General features: G+C 34.0%; 1 protein-coding gene and 1 long non-coding RNA gene across 3 annotated transcripts in view; one reads left to right on the top strand and one right to left on the bottom strand.

Moving 5' to 3' along the window:
• The window catches only part of LOC106867544 (alpha-2C adrenergic receptor), a 343,342-nt gene extending 331,410 nt beyond the window's left edge, over window positions 1-11,932 (top strand). For both annotated transcript variants that reach the window (XM_089362294.1, XM_014912444.3), the window contains one exon: window positions 3,884-11,932. In XM_089362294.1, coding sequence (XP_089218420.1) covers window positions 7,881-9,926 — 2,046 coding nt within the window. In that variant the 5' untranslated portion in view covers window positions 3,884-7,880 and the 3' untranslated portion in view covers window positions 9,927-11,932. The remainder of the gene's footprint in view (window positions 1-3,883) is intronic.
• The window catches only part of LOC149132618 (uncharacterized), a 76,732-nt gene that overhangs the window by 58,893 nt on the left and 525 nt on the right, over window positions 1-17,314 (bottom strand). The window lies entirely within an intron of this gene.

Below are 17,314 nucleotides of genomic sequence, written 5' to 3'. Positions count from 1 at the left end.
GATAAAGGCAAAAGAAATGAAGTCAGAAAACAGATGTTGATAGCCCTGCACTTGGTGAGAAGCATAATGTTGAGCCCTGCTAGATTTTCCTGGACATTTGGATTGTCGCCTCGCCGGCGATTGCACATCATAAAATTTTAGGTCCAACGAGGCTTAAATACCTCACAAACCCTCTCCAACTTATTGACATGATCCAGAGACGAGCCAAGGCAAGATATTTAGTGGCAATATTGGTCGCAGGCTGAAGGATGTGGGCGCGCCATGACCTTAAACATAAGCAAAAGACTGCAACAAATGTCCAATGCCATTCCCTGAATATCTGGCTTTGTCTCAGAGTGACCTATTCCTTGAGACAAGCTAAGGAGTGCCTCACTTGCAGTCTGCTCCCTGTGCATCTGACACCAACCAGAAATTTCTGAGGTCCCACGCTATTCCTAGATAGTCGTTGAACCTTCGTCAGCTTCATCTATCTTTTTGACGGGTCTTGATTTTAGTCCTGCTGGGTTTCTAGCAACGCTCTTCGTCAGACACAGTTTGGTAACCTGTTTAGTCACTGAAGCCCCACCATCCAAGCAACAGGTTATACTAGATTCCATTTCACTAATAACTCGCCTGAGTATATCTTTCCGTTTCTGTTTGTCGTCCATTGCTGCGTGGCAACAAGTGTTGGTTTGTTTACGTCGCCATAAAATAGCGGTTCGGCATAAGAGCTTGATAGAATAACTATCAGGCTTTATAAAAGTAAGTCGATTTGTTCGACTAAAACCGCTTAAGCGGTGTCCCAGCATGGCTGGGATCCAATGACTGAAGCAAGCATTAAGTCGAAAGATAAAAGACATAAGATAGTCACTTGAAATCGATAGCATTCACAAGTGTAAAACTTAATTGAAATGCAGGAAGATATAGAATTAAAGTAAGGATTGTATATGATGGAGCATTTCAAAATAGGAGTGTATTGAAAGAAAAAAGGCCATGGCGATATTTGTGGCTATCAATTGTGGTAAAATGGCGTAAGGAATTTTTATGAAGAGTGATGAGAAACGATGTCGCTTTAATATATTTCACATAAATTCTATGCGTGTAAAATATGAAAGTAAGGTTTATGTCGAGGGAAAAAGTAATTACTTTTCAAGCTACTGAAAATGGTGTTTAGAGTTCTTATAGATATGTCTGTGTGTTTGTGTGTGTGAGTATAAAACTTTTCTGTATATTAAGAAGTTTAAAGTATATACGCTTATATTTTGAGTTCTATTTCTCGATACGTAAGCATATATATATATATAAGCAAGTACGAATATAAGCAAGTATGTATGTGTGTGTATGTAGAGAAAGAGAGAGGGAGAGAGAGAGGGAGAGAGACAGAGAGGCAGACAGAGATAGATAGATAGATACATACATACATACATAATATAGATAGATAGATATTAATATAGACAGATAGATAGATAGATAGATAGATAATATCTATTTATGATAGGGATGGTAGTGGTGATGATTGCACAAGGCCAGCCAGTACTTTTGAGGGGCCGCAATGAGTCCGTTAAATGACCACAGTACATGACTGGTACTTTATTCACTAAAAAGTCGGTCTCGGTGACATTTGAACTCAGAATGAAGCTGCCTAGCATTTTGTCCCTTACCAAAATCTCGACGGCTGTGATTTGAAGACTTACAGTCCGAAAATTAGCAGCATGGTTCTCCTTTATCTGGATTTTTGGTCAGCAGCACTACTTCACCTCAAGACTGAGAACTGTCCTGTTTTACTGTTGGTTGTGATTGATATCTTTGCCAAGAATGTGGGGCATGAAACTTAAGACTCGAAGGATAAACCCTTCAAACCGGTCCTTTGTGTAGTTTGCTCTCGCTTCCATTATTTCAGTGGTCGTTACTGAATCACGACATGCTCTCAAGTAAGGCATTGATAAACTGTTTTACTTCTGGTCCGCTACTAGCAACAGCACTCGAAGTGCAGCGCAAAGGCCGTGTACATCTGCTTGGGGTGATGCAATGTTCGATCCTTATGGTCAGTAGAAGCTTTGTTGCCATGTTTCACCGCTGCCACTTGGGTCCATCGAACAGATTTCGTTCCTTCGTGTATCAGAAAATGTATCATAATTCTAACAACTTCGCCGCTCTACTTCGTGTTGAATAACTGGTTCATTGCCAATACATTGGTGGGGTGCCTTTCTCAAAAGCCTTCGAGTCCCTTATTCCGTCTCCGACCCCTTTCTAATCGCTCTTTTAAAGGAGAATCACTGATGTTAACGAAAGCCCCATCAACGCCCGCTGAATTAATTCACTAATCTAATGTCATGTGTCTTTGCGTGCTAAAAGTATTCAGGTTCCAGTAACGGGGTTCTTACCTTTTATTCCTGTGTTCGTCGGTTGTACAAATTACAAATTTGTGGACTGTAAATCACATCCGAGAAATCCAGTCGGTATTTGATACACAGTTGATAAATCAGACTAAGTTTGTGACGCTTTTCTATCGGCATCTAAATGCCGCTCCAGTTTCCTACAAGCACTGAAGAGCAGGGCGCTTCCCACATGAGATTCTAGGCGCCTAATAAAATCTGGTCGCACCACCTGTGGCAGGGTGTAGACAGCTAACAGTTGGTACGTGTGATCTTTACTGGACCCGTCCAGTATAGCTCCGGCTAACTCTCTAGTTCCAGGAAGATAATTCACATTGCGAGATCCAGGCGTTTCCAAAATACAGCTGCTCCGCCTTTCAAGCCCTGGAGACACGTTCTCCACCTCGTCCTCTAAGATGGGCGTGAGAGCACGTGCTTCGGAAATCCTAGCCTCGCAGATGGCCAAAACATCTACGTCTAGTTGTCTAAAATTGTTGCGTAAATTGGATTTTAAATCAAAAATTAGAAAAAGAAAAAGAATTAATCAAATGAACAATAGTTTTTCTCCTGCCTTCTATCGACTTCGCTTTTCACAAACTTTTCGACATGTATTATTGAATAAGCAGAAGCGTATACTTTTGATCTTTTCACTTTATAGTAATATTTTAGTAAAATCACTTTATACTTCATTGCTTCCGCTGGTTTAGATATGAGAAAAAGGAGATATATTATTTGTAACCTTGCAGAGAAATATAATAAATAACTAGAGAAACAAGCAAATAATTCCGCTCGATATCTTGGTTATAATAGGTACTAGAAGAATCATTCCACCGGAAAGTAATGGGAACAAGACACGATCACAGGAAAGATACTTGTATCGTAAAATAAATACAAAGATGACACTAGGCAAAAGTCAGATATCTTTCGGGAAAAAGAGCAAAAATTCATTTTTATGAAAAAACTGTCCAATGATTTGTACATGGTCTGGTTCAGTCATGTTAAACTTGGCTAAGTTCACGTAGGCTAGGTAGGGGGAAGACAACGCGTCTGTTTTCTGCTGGATCTTAAAAAGATGCTCTAGAAAGAACTTACATTCTTTTGTGATGTTTGTTATGTCGTTAAGGCATACAGCTCGAATCAACATAAGTATATTACTGGTACAATACAGTAGAAATCCTTGGCAAATGAAATGTGATATCGATGAAGTGGTTACTGTTACTTAAATTCAGTGTCCATGGGGACTGACAAAATCTAAACAAAATCTCAATACTGTATTACCATTAATATACTAGTGCCATCTATGTGTTGCTTGCGCTATTCCTGGTTGCGAAACAAATATGCATTAATGATATAGAATTAGACACTCCCCCAAAATTTCAGGCGTTGTGATTATAATAGAAATTATTATTATTGTTGTTGTTATTGTTGTCGTTGTTGTTATTCCTTAATGTTAATGGTAGGAAAATATGAACACGGAACATAGATGCTATCATTGCATTAATTTCATTTCTGCTTTCTATATTTTCCAGAATCTCCGAGACACGCAATTATACATCAATGTGTGCTGTACTGTAAAGACCGCCACAATAACTGGATAATTCGACGCGATATCAACACTGAAGGCGTTATGGGTATCACGCAGGTGGTATCCGATATTGTTATATCAAAGTTAACGGATGAAACATCGGCATTGAAAACTTTTGAGTTAACAACGTAGTCCATAGCTCGGGAACGAATAAAAGCCAACGACATACAAACTTGTTGAAGCAAATTTACACACACACACACACACACACACACGTGCACGTACGTACGCATACAATCACACACACACAAACACACATGCATGAACATACGCATACACACATCCTAAACGTAAAGCTGTATATGATCATATTCATATAATTTCAAGCCAAATTGTAAATGTTCTAATCATATATATAAATATATATATATATATATATATATATATATATATATATATATATATTAAGTATGTATGTACATATGTATACATAAATATATGCAATTATGTGTCATGGTTTTAGTCCTCAAGTATTACAGAAGATATCGTGATCGTTCGAATAAGATATAATAAAACATTATATCGTATAGATGAGAAAATTGCACAACATAAAATCCGAAAGAAAGTAAAAAACACATTTAACCTTATAAAACGATATAACACTGCTTGAGTAATAATAATAGTAATAAGAAGAATAATAATAATTACAACAACAATAACACTAATATAAGTGATGCTAATAATAATAATAGTAATATTATTTAAGAATAAAACGTAATAATAGTTCTTTTTAGATATACGTTGCAATAAAAATAATTTCATGAATTTTAAATAACGAGTTCTATGATAATAATAACGATAATAATACTAATAATGATAATAACAGCTACAACAACAAGAATAATTGAAATATAATGTAATATCCTGTAACAATAATAATAATATTAACAACTATAATCTATTTAAAATGGAGGATGAGAAAAATATAAAATTCAAGTAATAGGTTTTTGAAACGATTTACGTTTTCAAGAAATTTACTAAAGTATCAGAAGGAAAACGGATTTAGTAGAATATAAAATGGAAGCATAATAAATAGTATTTTATTAGTTGTGTATTTTTCTAAATCTATATGAACATTTTCAGAAATACTCATATTACATAAGGGAAATAGATAAAAAAAAAAAAAAAGACTGTTATCGTTTGTGTTTTCATATTCATCGTTGTCGCATTTTTTGCCATTGCTATCTTTCATTTTATTTAAGTCTGCGTTGTGATACCGTTTTTAAGGTTAGATAATAAACAAACAAGCAAAAAAAAAAAAAACTTTCAATTTCATGATTTATGTGAAAACATCTAATAATAATAATAATAATTTAACGACGAAAAGACAATATAAATACATATGGGCTGTGCTATTTTTGTTTTGGTCGGGAAAAATATCGCAATCACAAACTGTAATTTTTTTTAATGGAAAACAAACTAGTAGAAGGGAAAGTATATTAATATTGAGAATATTGTGCACACGGAGAGATTTGCAATCTTCAAATCTTATTTTATTTTCTTTAGAATGTTATATAATTTTTCACTTCGTATTTCGGCATTTCTTTTCCGAACGTTATAGCATATAAAACAGGTGCAAATTAATTTTCACTTGTTATATATATATATATATATATATATATATATATATATATTTCTTCGTCTTTGTTGTTTGTCGTGTTATTATTTTCTTATCATCAACATCATCATTCTCAACAACAACATCGTTATTACCTTTATTGTTTGCCTTTTGAATCATACATCAGTAGTTGGCAAGAATTAAGTACATTTTTGAAGAACATGCTTAAAAGGGCTGAAGGTTAACAAGGATTGTTCACGATGCGTGAAGTTGCTCAATGTTGATTAAGATATCAATATAAACAAGTCGATATAATCGATTATTTTGCACTCCAGCAACTTTTGTGGTCATCAGTTTACGTTAAAAACCTTTATAACAATTACTATTATCTTCATTTGAAGAATTCCACAAGTTATTCCGTGCAATGATAAGCCCTCTGGAACTCATCCTGAACTTCGTAACCCGATTTTCTATCCTAGATTCATGCGTTATACTTAAAATACGAAATGGTTTCCGGAAAGTTATGAATTCCTTTGCATATTAATTTCTCGATGTTAATTATTATCTCAAAATTGAAACGTTATTATAGCGATGTAAACAATTACTCTTAAGTTCATTATAAATCTCACATTAGTATTACATCGTAGAGTCCCATATTACAGAGGCGGTTTCTTAACCGAAATCATCACTTCTCTGGTATAAACAGCATTGCTTTGTTTGGCTTTGCCCATATATCAGAGACTCATAAGATAACATGAGCTATTCCACATCATAGTTTCGTGTTATTAAAATATACAAATATAATAGAATCAACATTTATTTACGAATATAAAGTATTATTTCCGACGGTACTTAAGCATGTTATTATAATCATTATACTTAAATTTGTTGTAGTTGTTATTGTGGTGGTGCTTGTGTTGTTCTAGTAGTAGTATTAGCAGCAGCAGCTTCAATTTGGGGCCCGAGTTTCGGAAATTTTGCTTCCCTTATTAAAGCTGCCTGTTGAGAAAATATATATATACACAGTGAATATCATTAAATTCATCTATTATTTTATTTCATTACCTGTCTGTCTAACAGCCAATCTGTCTTTTTTTATCTCTAGGATTCTAAAGCAATTGTTTCCCGTATTTCTTAAATCATTTTAAAAAAATACCGGTGGCTTTGGCTTGAGAAGTTGAGATTGTAACATCATTAAGATCAGAAAGAAACAAACTTCAGAAACTGAAAATATCATTAGTGCAAGTTTGCTAAACATTTCTTAAAAGTCTCGCGAAGAAACCACTTCGTTTTTGGGGTGATTTCCTATATGACCACGACATCAATCTAGTCACATAAAAAAATTTTTTTTAAATTGATACGTTTATATTTTTTTTTAAAACAACTAGCTCATAAAATAGAAAATCAGCCAATAGACATCCATTTGTTTATTTATTTACACATTTATTTATTTTTCTACTTCAGTGCAAGATTTCAATGCGCAAAAGTAATACGAAAAATCTTAAATGAAATCAAAATAGGTTGACTGAATTTTGTTTTGGTTTTCTTCGTAGTTTTCAATAACAGGAGCAGTTTTACTACTACTACTGCTGCTACTACTACCACTACATTCTTCGTCAAATTATCTTCATATAGAACATTTGCAGTTGTGTAGACAAGAATACGTATTATTTTATCAAGTTCATTATCAAACTACATACTAGGATTCACATAAGTAATGCGTGCCTTGTTTCTTTGAGTATTTTTTCTATTTTATTTTTTTCAGTGGTGGTCAATCATAGTTTAAAATCTTGATGGTGTTTTAGTCTTAGTTTATTTTACGGTATTACTTTTGCAGTGGAAAATAGTTATTGTAGATTGGAAAGAAAACACACTCTAGATTTAAGTTTATTCGGATTTCTAAGGAAACTAAAAACAAAAAAAAACTATGATTTCGTAAAAGCTAGTTACAGAATAATTAGTTCTTTTTTACATATATATACTATTGCAACTACTACTCCTACTGAAATAAAACTTTAATAATAATAATAATGATAAATACTATAATAACGTTGATAATTATATTAATTACAATAATGACGAACCAATCAAAATAAGAGAGTAATGCTCACATGGTATTTTCTTAATAATAATAATGATAAATTCATAGAGGCAAACCATATGGATACATATACAGTTTTATTGATATGCACTCACACTCGCACAGAAACACGGAAAACTAATAAAGAAACATATATGCATGGATTGCATATATCAGAGACACATAAAGATGTGCTTGGTGAAAGCTGCTATACGTGTACTTTGTGAAAAATGTAATAATAATAATAATAATAATAATAATAATAAATGATTCTTGGCATATTGCAATTTAAAGCGTAGAATCATGGCACTCTTCAGATTTCCGTTTGATTTCAACTTTACAGAAGACAATGGCTTGGGCAATACGACGGCCTATCCGTCTGGATTTGACTCTTACACAGAGCAAGTTACTTTTGATTTCTGGCGTTTCTCCATTGAGAATGAAACTTTCAATGATTCAGCACAAAATAGCAAACTCCCAGTCTTCCCAGGTGCTGGTTTCCCGAGTGGTTACAGCTGGCCAACCATCATTATATCCACTTGCTTTGTAGTGGTCCTCGTTGTCCTAGTTGGATTGGGCAACTTACTGGTTTGTATTGCAATTTACACGGACAAAAATTTGAAAATTACTCAAAATTCCTTCATAGCTTCTTTAGCTATTGCAGACATGTTGCTTGGCATTCTGGTAATGCCGTTATCATGGTGCAACGAGATTTTAGGATATTGGTATTTCGGTCCAGTTTTATGTGATTTGTGGTTATCAGTTGATGTTTTATTGTGCACAGCTTCCATTTTAAATCTTGTTTTAATTAGTCTGGACCGTTACTGGTCAATCACGAGAGCTCTCCACTATCCTCAGCAAAGAACTCCCAAGAGAGCTGCTATAATGATTGCTATTGTATGGGTTTTGTCAGGAATTATATGTTTACCACCCTTAATTGGCTGGAAACAGCCACGACCAGAAGTAGAGACTCTCTATCCAATGTGTTTCTTAAGCGAAGATCTTGGATACGTACTATATTCTTCGTGCGGTTCTTTTTACATTCCAATGGTCATTATGGTTATAGTATATTTTCGAATTTATCTTGCCGCATTGAGACGGGCACGCGGCACATTTAAAAAAAATCCAAAAGAGGTTTGTCCCGAAACACCAAAAGATAAAACCACTTCCTCTACTGCAACCAGTTTCACTACACCACCCAAAAACAATAATCAGAAATCCATTACTACCAATGCTTCCTCACACGCAGCACCTAATTCCCTGAAAGAGACAAAGTCTGCTAATGCCAATGGTAATACAAACTGCATAGAAGTCAAGCACGTTGATAAAGAAACCCCCATTCCAAACGAGACTACGGTGCCCATCAAAGCAGATAATAAAATATTAAAGGTACCGGGACAGGAAAATGGACATAGTGCGTCTTTGCAGATTGAAGACGAGCAGCGCAACCTCATAAACACTGATTCCGATTCCGTTAGTATCCTGAATAATAAAACGGCAACTAGTGACAGTGAAGTGGGTGAAATTCGACCACCAAATCAGCGTTTAGTATTAGTCACGGATACTGAATCTTCTATGGAATCACCTAAAAAATCTTGCGTTAAGGGAGACGTTTCCACTGAGTTAGAAACGGTGGAGGAAAACGCAAAGCCCTTATTAGCTGGTGACACTGATTCAACGACATATTATGACTCCCCTTATTTATCGCCGGAAACTCAAATGACCGATACTGGAACATGTACGGAAATGAAGACTCCGAATGTAACCCGGAAGGAAACCAATCAGCTTCAACCAGCAAATCAGGTTCAACATAGTGAAAACGAAGTTCATGGTCAGAACCATGAGCAAGAGCAGGATTTACCGAGCACAAATGCCCCTTCAGAAGCTTTACCTTCGCCAAATGTCAAAGAAATTAATGATAAATCACACAAGGATAAAAAGAAAAACAGAAAGAAAAAAGAGCATATCTTAATGACAAATATCAAAAAGGGTCATAAAAATAAAGGGGACATAGACAAAAACCGCAAGGAGCAGACTTGGAAGGCTCCATCGGCACGCGACGCGGAAAAACAAAAACGTCGAGTCGCAAAAGCGCGCGAACGGCGAGCCACCATTGTACTTGGTATAGTAATGGCGGCATTTATATTGTGCTGGTGTCCGTTTTTCACGCTCTACGTTATTTCGGCATTCTGTGATGGTTGCATACCGATGCTGGTATTTAACATTTTCTTTTGGTTCGGTTACTGCAATTCAGCATTAAACCCAGTTATTTACACAGTGTTCAATCGAGACTTTAAACATGCTTTTATTAAGATTCTATTCGGAAATAAGAATTTCAAAAGACGATGAAAGACAAAAATATAATGCTAAACGTTACACGTATCACGTTGTCTAAGGAATGTACAAATAAAATGAAAACACAAACATTATAAAAGGAACATTACAAAAGCAGTAAAGCTGTTGATATATCAATGCATAAAATTGTATACAAGTATATATATATATATATATATATATATATATATATACGGATAAATGTATATAACGGACCAATCTTTTGAAAAAAGCATGTCGAGATTTGTTGTTGAATGGAAAAAGACAAGCTTTATGATCAGCATATGTATATTATATATATAAATATATTTATGCGTGTGTGTGTGTGTGTGTGTGTGTGTATGCATATGAGTATGTATAAACGGTTATCTAATATATATTGATATATATATGTGCAATTATATCTAGATGTGTGCGCGTACGTCTATATACATAGATGTGTATAAAAGTTTATATTTACGTATACATATATACACATATATGTATACATATATTAATATATGTATATGCATATTAATATATATATATAGATATGTATATCGGTATACAGATACGTATGTATATATATATATATATATATATATATATATACACACATACATACATATGTAATTTCAGCGTCAATTTGCGCACATTTACACAAAGATGTATAATATGCAGTGAGTTTCTTTTGTTCTTTTATTCTTCAGGATTTTTGTCTTGTTTTTTTCTTTTGGTTTTTTTTTTTTTTAGGATGAGGAACTAAAGGATTATAAACCAAGATTTGACAGTAAAGAAAAAAACAAAAAAAACAGATATGCAAAACTGTAAACAGAAGTTGAAAGCAATGATTTCTTTTTTTGTTTTCCGTTCGGAAATTCATTGCAGATTTGATTTGTTATCGTTTAAGGTGAACGATCTACATGTGTTATTTTTTTTTTATTATTATTATGATTACTTTATTATTATTAATAATAATATTTTAACTGTTGAAATTATCATTAAAGTTTCTTTTTATTTGTTTTTACCTTCATTTATTTATCTTTTATTGTTGTTTTGTGTTATCTTTATTTGATTTTTTTTTTGGTTGTTTGACGACGAAAACATATTTGCAGTGTGTGTATGTCAATATATATATATACATATATATATGCATACACACACACATACATACATATGCATATATATGCAAGCACACACTCAAATATACATATATATTCATATATATATAAATATATATATAAAATATATTGCCTTGGTATCTATTTCTAAAAAGAGCTGTATATTGGCAACAGAATCGGTCGAGCAACGGACAAGAATACTTTACGGTGTTTAATTAAGTTACATTATGTTCAGATTTCAAATTTCTCTAATGTCAACTTTGCCTTTTAATGTTCCGGGTGTCAATAATAAAAAAAGTACGTACAAATAAAGTACTAGAGAAAATATAATCGGTTCTACGCCCACGAGCGGCAGTAAGATATTGAGTCTTTGTGTCTCTGGGTTCGGATCCAATATAATTTATACGAAGTTCAGCCAAAGGTGGTATATTAGCAGAAGCAGAAAAAACTGAATTAGGGGGGGGACACTGCGGAGATATATAATTACCTCCTCTTTACGTTTCTGCGTTTTAATGCTACCAGGTTAAGACGTTCGAATTTTTTCCTCATATCCTTCCGGGCTCGATAAATATAAGTACGTTGTGTACTAAGGTCGATTTAACCGACTACAACCTCTCTTCTTCCAAGTTCGTTTTTGTGACATTGCGCATATAATAGAAATTATTGTCATTGTTTAAATTCAATCAACTTTAGGAGGTTAGTGTCTGACAGAATCGTTCCAGCGAAAGATATTATTCGTCATAAACGATTTTGCCTTTGATTCATCCAAAGTTGATAAGAATACCTGTAATATACTGTGATGGACTCTGATAACTGTTTAACCCCTCCCCTTGTAAATTTGATTCCTTGTATCTGTTAAAGAAATGTACATTATGATTATCATTATACTTGCTATTATTAATATTATAATTATTATTGTTATTATTGTTTCATTATTGTTATTATTTTATTACTGTTGTTGGTATTATTATTATTATTATTATTATTATTTACATTATTAATCATATTCATTTTATTTATTGTCATTGAAATTTAATCCATTTTGTATTTATTGGAAAGCGTATTTAATCTTGCTGTAACAATATTTGGAGTTAAAATTCCTAGAGATTTAGACTAGTCCTGAATACGGCGTATTTGTGGTTGCTGGATACAGTCTTAACGTCATATAACTTTTTTTTGTACGAATAATGAAGGTTCTCTTTGTGCGAGTTTGCTTTGTTTGTTTGTTTTTTTTTTGTGATTTCGAAAAAATAACATTATCTTAATCGCATTAATATTGAGCTTAAGTCTTCAAACTTTTATATTTTTCATCGGCATCAATGAACTCAATATCAAATCAATTTGAACTATATATACATCGTACTCACGATTTCTCTGCGGTTATGTTTGCGCGCGCGCGCATGTTTGTGTGTCACCAGCTGTTATAAGTTCAAGTCTCGGGTTACTTTACAGAAGCTAAGCATACAACCAACATCAAAACATTGAATTTTTTTTTATGTCATCAGCTCCGTTGGATTTAAACCCACCTATCCCTGGTTACATTATAATTTAGTTAAGATTTCTAAGTGATTATCTTTCAAAAACATCTCCGAGTTCATTGGTTCATCTTTTTAATTACATTATCTTATATATCATATGTATATATATTATAAATATACTTTGAATATATAAATATTTTTCAATGCATAATATATAACTATATGGTATTATAAATATAAAATATATTAATGTTAGAAATGTTTAATATATATAAATATATTATAAAGCTATAATATATAGCTATATTCGTTGTGGCACTCTGTCGGTTATGACGATAAGGGTTCCAGTTGATCCGATCAACAGAACAGCTAGCTCGTGAAATTAACGTGCAAATGGCTGAGCATTCCACAGACACATGTACCCTTAACGTAGTTCTCTGGGAGATTCAGCATGTCACAGAGTGTGACAAGGCTGGCCCTTTGAAATACAGGTATAAGAGAAACAGGAAGAAAGAGCGAGAGAGGTTTGTGTTGAAAGAGCAGAGCTTTAAGTGATTTTGCTCAATAAACAATCACTTATAGATAAATAATGTAATTAGTTACCCTAAAAAAAATTGTCGAAATTTCTGATCATAACATGTACTTGGCATTGTTTTCAGTTTTATACCGATAGCTCCCAAATAATCGATATCAAAACATTCTAGTCATGCAATATTTTACATAACTTCAATTTCAGACCTTTATAAATCTTACGGGCATCTATTAATTCAATGTCACATTGACTTGGCCGATGGTGAAAAGCATAATTGTTCCATCAATTCTACACTGCATCATACTTAGATAATGCTGAGGCATTTTCAACTCCAAAATATCTTAAACAGCAACGATAAATACATTTTCCGCCCTTGCGAACAAACACATAAACACACTGATGTATATATTTATTTGTATGTGTGTATGTATATATATATATATATATATATATATATATACACACACACATTTTTATGCATGTATTTATGTGTATATTCCTCTATTTATGTATATATAGATACATAAAATAAACATCAGAGATGTTTCACCCCCACGCAGAGGCGACAGGAGGTTCAACGAGGTTTTACAAGCTCCTCTAAATCCAGCATAGCCAGGGACTTAGAAGAGCCAGAACAATCTCTCTGTAGCCCCACGAAGTTTCGGGATGGGACGAATCAGCTCTGACGTCTATTTTTCACCTGTTTATATATATCCATAAGTATATACGTATATATATATATATATATATATATATATATATATATATATATATATATATATATATATATATGTGTGTGTGTGTGTGTGTATAAATACATACATATATATATATATATGTATATAAACATGTATATATATACATGCATATATATTTATATATATATATACATACATATTTATATATCTGTGTATATATATTTATATATATATGTATATGCATATATAAATATATATATATATGTGTGTGTATATATATATATGTGTGCGTGTATACATATATGTGTGCGTGTATACATATATATATATGTATAAATATATATACGTATATGACTATATATATACATAAATGTATACATAATTATATATAAATATATATATATACCTGCATATGTTAATATATATGCATTTATATATGTACGTATATAAAAGAAATTTATTTATTTGCTGCATCTCCTGATTATTTGTATGTTAATAAATTATTATGAAATTTAGCTGAATAAAACCTACAAATGAATTAATGGAGTGAGAATAATAACGATAACAAGAATAATAATAATAATAATAATAACAATGCTATTGTTGCGGTTAATTATGAAAGAACGTTAAGGCTGTTGGTACTTTGAACGATTCTGTTACAGTTTCTGGTGCGGAAGATAAATAACAATCATCGGCAGAAGAAGAGGAAAGGGCGGTAACCCTCGTTTTGCTTGTGAATTTAATTATGATTGGGATTGGTGAGGAGCACAGCGACGTCGACAACGATTATGATGATGATGATGAGGAGGAGGAGGAGGCGGCGAGTGGAGATGATACTATTTCGGTCAGAATAGAGACCATCGATGTTTAAGGTAAGTGTTGGTAAAAATGACGACGAGGAGGAAGAGGAGGAGGTGGAAGAGGAGGTGGAGGAGGAGGTGGAAGAGGAGGAGGTGGAAGAGGAGGAGGTGGAAGAGGAGGAGGTGGAAGAGGAGGAGGTGGAAGAGGAGGAGGTGGAAGAGGAGGAGGTGGAAGAGGAGGAGGTGGAAGAGGAGGAGGTGGAAGAGGAGGAGGTGGAAGAGGAGGAGGTGGAAGAGGAGGAGGTGGAAGAGGAGGAGGAGGTGGAGGAGGTGGAAGAGGAGGAGGAGGAGGAGGTGGAGGCAGAGGAGGTGGAAGAGGAGGATGTGGAGGAGGAAGAGGAGGTGGAAGAGGAAGAGGAAGAAGAGGTGGAGGTTGAAATGGTGGAGACGGAAGACCAAGTGGGTGTCGATTGCAAAAGATATTTTTTGATCGTAACAGTTAGGATGGAATTCACACTAGAAATATTATTCGGTGTGATGATGTTAGTAATGGTGTTGCTGTTGATCGACGTAATGAACTCTAGAAGAGAAGCGATGAAGATAGTAATGATGATAATGATATGACACCAAATATGTTGGTCGCTACAATAATACTGGCAATCCTGCAGATTATTTTAAAGATATAGTTTAGTTACTGTACTCATAATAATAATAATAATAATAATAACGTACGCCACTAGCCTAGAAGGAATATAAGAGACGCTACGACAATATAGCCAGGCTTGTTCATTGGACACTTTGCAACAAGTATGGACTTGATAGAGCAAAAAATTGGTACGACTACAAACCCGAAGGTATCTTCGAAATTAGAAATGCAAAGATCCTATGGGACTTTATGATTCAGTACGACAATGAGATTGAGAATAGGAAGCCGGACATAGTCTTAACCGAGAAAGAAAACAAACCCAGCTGACAACAAATTATGCGATAGAGAAGAAAGAAAAGTTGAGAGATATGACAGGTTAGCTTGGGAAGTTAAGCAGTTTTGGTCGATGAAAAAGGTAGCAGTAGTTCCAATAACAAATAGGGGCTGCAATAAGGGTGGAGCACTTGCAGAAAACAGCACTGCTTGGAACCGCTCGAAACTCCGGTAGGTGCTCCAAGAATAAGAGGTGTTACCTTAGTTCACTGGTAGTGAACATCTGATGTCGTAATACATCTCCAGCTTTAGAAGATGTGCAAAGGCAATAATAATTATAATACTTGGCGTTACTTGGAACTGCACGCATATTGCGTAAAATGCTGCCTGTGTGAGGTCCTTGCTGTGACTTGACAAACAGTACAAACCCCGGAGGACACATCTTCAGTCACAATATTTTATTTTTCATGTGGGTGAGAATGTGTGTTCTCATCTAAAATGGAGACGTGTACCATCACTTCCGAGTGCCACACATGAACAACTGCGAAAATCTTAATTGAAATCTTTGGTTGCCTTGTTATCCCACAAATAAAGAATATTTGTCCACCACTGCGCGGCTGAGCACTCTTCATCATGCGTGAGCGTGCATTATTTAAACATATTATCCTGAGTTTAGACTGATATGTGCAAAAATACATTTAATTGGAAATGGATTTGCATTTTATGCATATCGATACATAATTATCTGCGAGTATGTACGCATTTGTATGTATACATTAAAACACACACAGATATAGATAGCTAGATAGATAGATAGATAAATAAATAGATAGATAATTAAATAGATAAATAAATAGATATAGATAGATAGATAGGCTGGGAGGTAGGTAGATAGATAGATGTATTTCTTTTATTCTTTTACTCGTTTCAGTCATTTGATTGTAGCCGTGCTGGAGCACCACGTTTTGTGTTTGCAGACTGAAAATAAGCGATAGACAAATAGTCTGCAGTCATTTTTTTCGTGCGGATTATACTTAAATTGCGACAACTCTAGAAGAGAGTTTTAATTTGTTAAAACTTGTGTTACATAACTCATATGCATATATATACATACATGTCTGTGTGTGTGCATACATACATATATCTGTGCATGTATATATTTTTACACACACACACACACACACACACACACACACACACACACACACACACACACACACACACATCTATATACATACGTGTGTGTATGTATGTGAGTGTGTCTACAGAAAAAGTATGCAATTATCAATCCGCTAATATGCCTTGGAATAATACTTTTGGCACCACACGGCTATACTTTACGGTAATATCTTCCATTAATACGGAACAAGTAAAAAAAAATGATAAAACTTTTACAAGCAAATGGTAACAAATGTATTTGATCATAAGTTTACGTGGAAAGCTTCGCCGTTACTCGCAAGCGGTCTTGTGCGTTTATTTAACTGATTGATTTCGGTGCTTATGTTGTCGCGTGAAATCATATACACCCACTCGACCTTCTTATTATTGACCAAACTGGATAACACGCATATGACAGTGGTTGAACAGAAAGTTGCACTAGAATTGAACTGATAATTATTTCAGTTGGTACATGAAGTGCCTTGCTCAACGACAAAACGCATAGCCCTGTCAGGAACCGAACTTAGCACCAGTATTTATAAATATATGCACAACGTACTGAAATTTGCTCTGTTAGGCATTATACGTACATTTATGTAGAGTGTTCTCAATATAACAGAAAATATTTTTTTAAATCAACGAAAGGACGCATAGCCCTGTCAGGAACCGAACCTAGCACCAGTATTTATAAATATATGCACAACGTACTGAAATTTGC

The sequence above is a fragment of the Octopus bimaculoides genome, chromosome 14 (genome assembly GCF_046866305.1).
Source record: "Octopus bimaculoides isolate indiv1 chromosome 14, ASM4686630v1, whole genome shotgun sequence".
Lineage (NCBI taxonomy): Eukaryota > Metazoa > Mollusca > Cephalopoda > Octopoda > Octopodidae > Octopus > Octopus bimaculoides.
The sequence above is the reverse complement of the archived record's forward strand: the minus strand, read 5'-3'. Positions and strand labels throughout refer to the sequence as shown.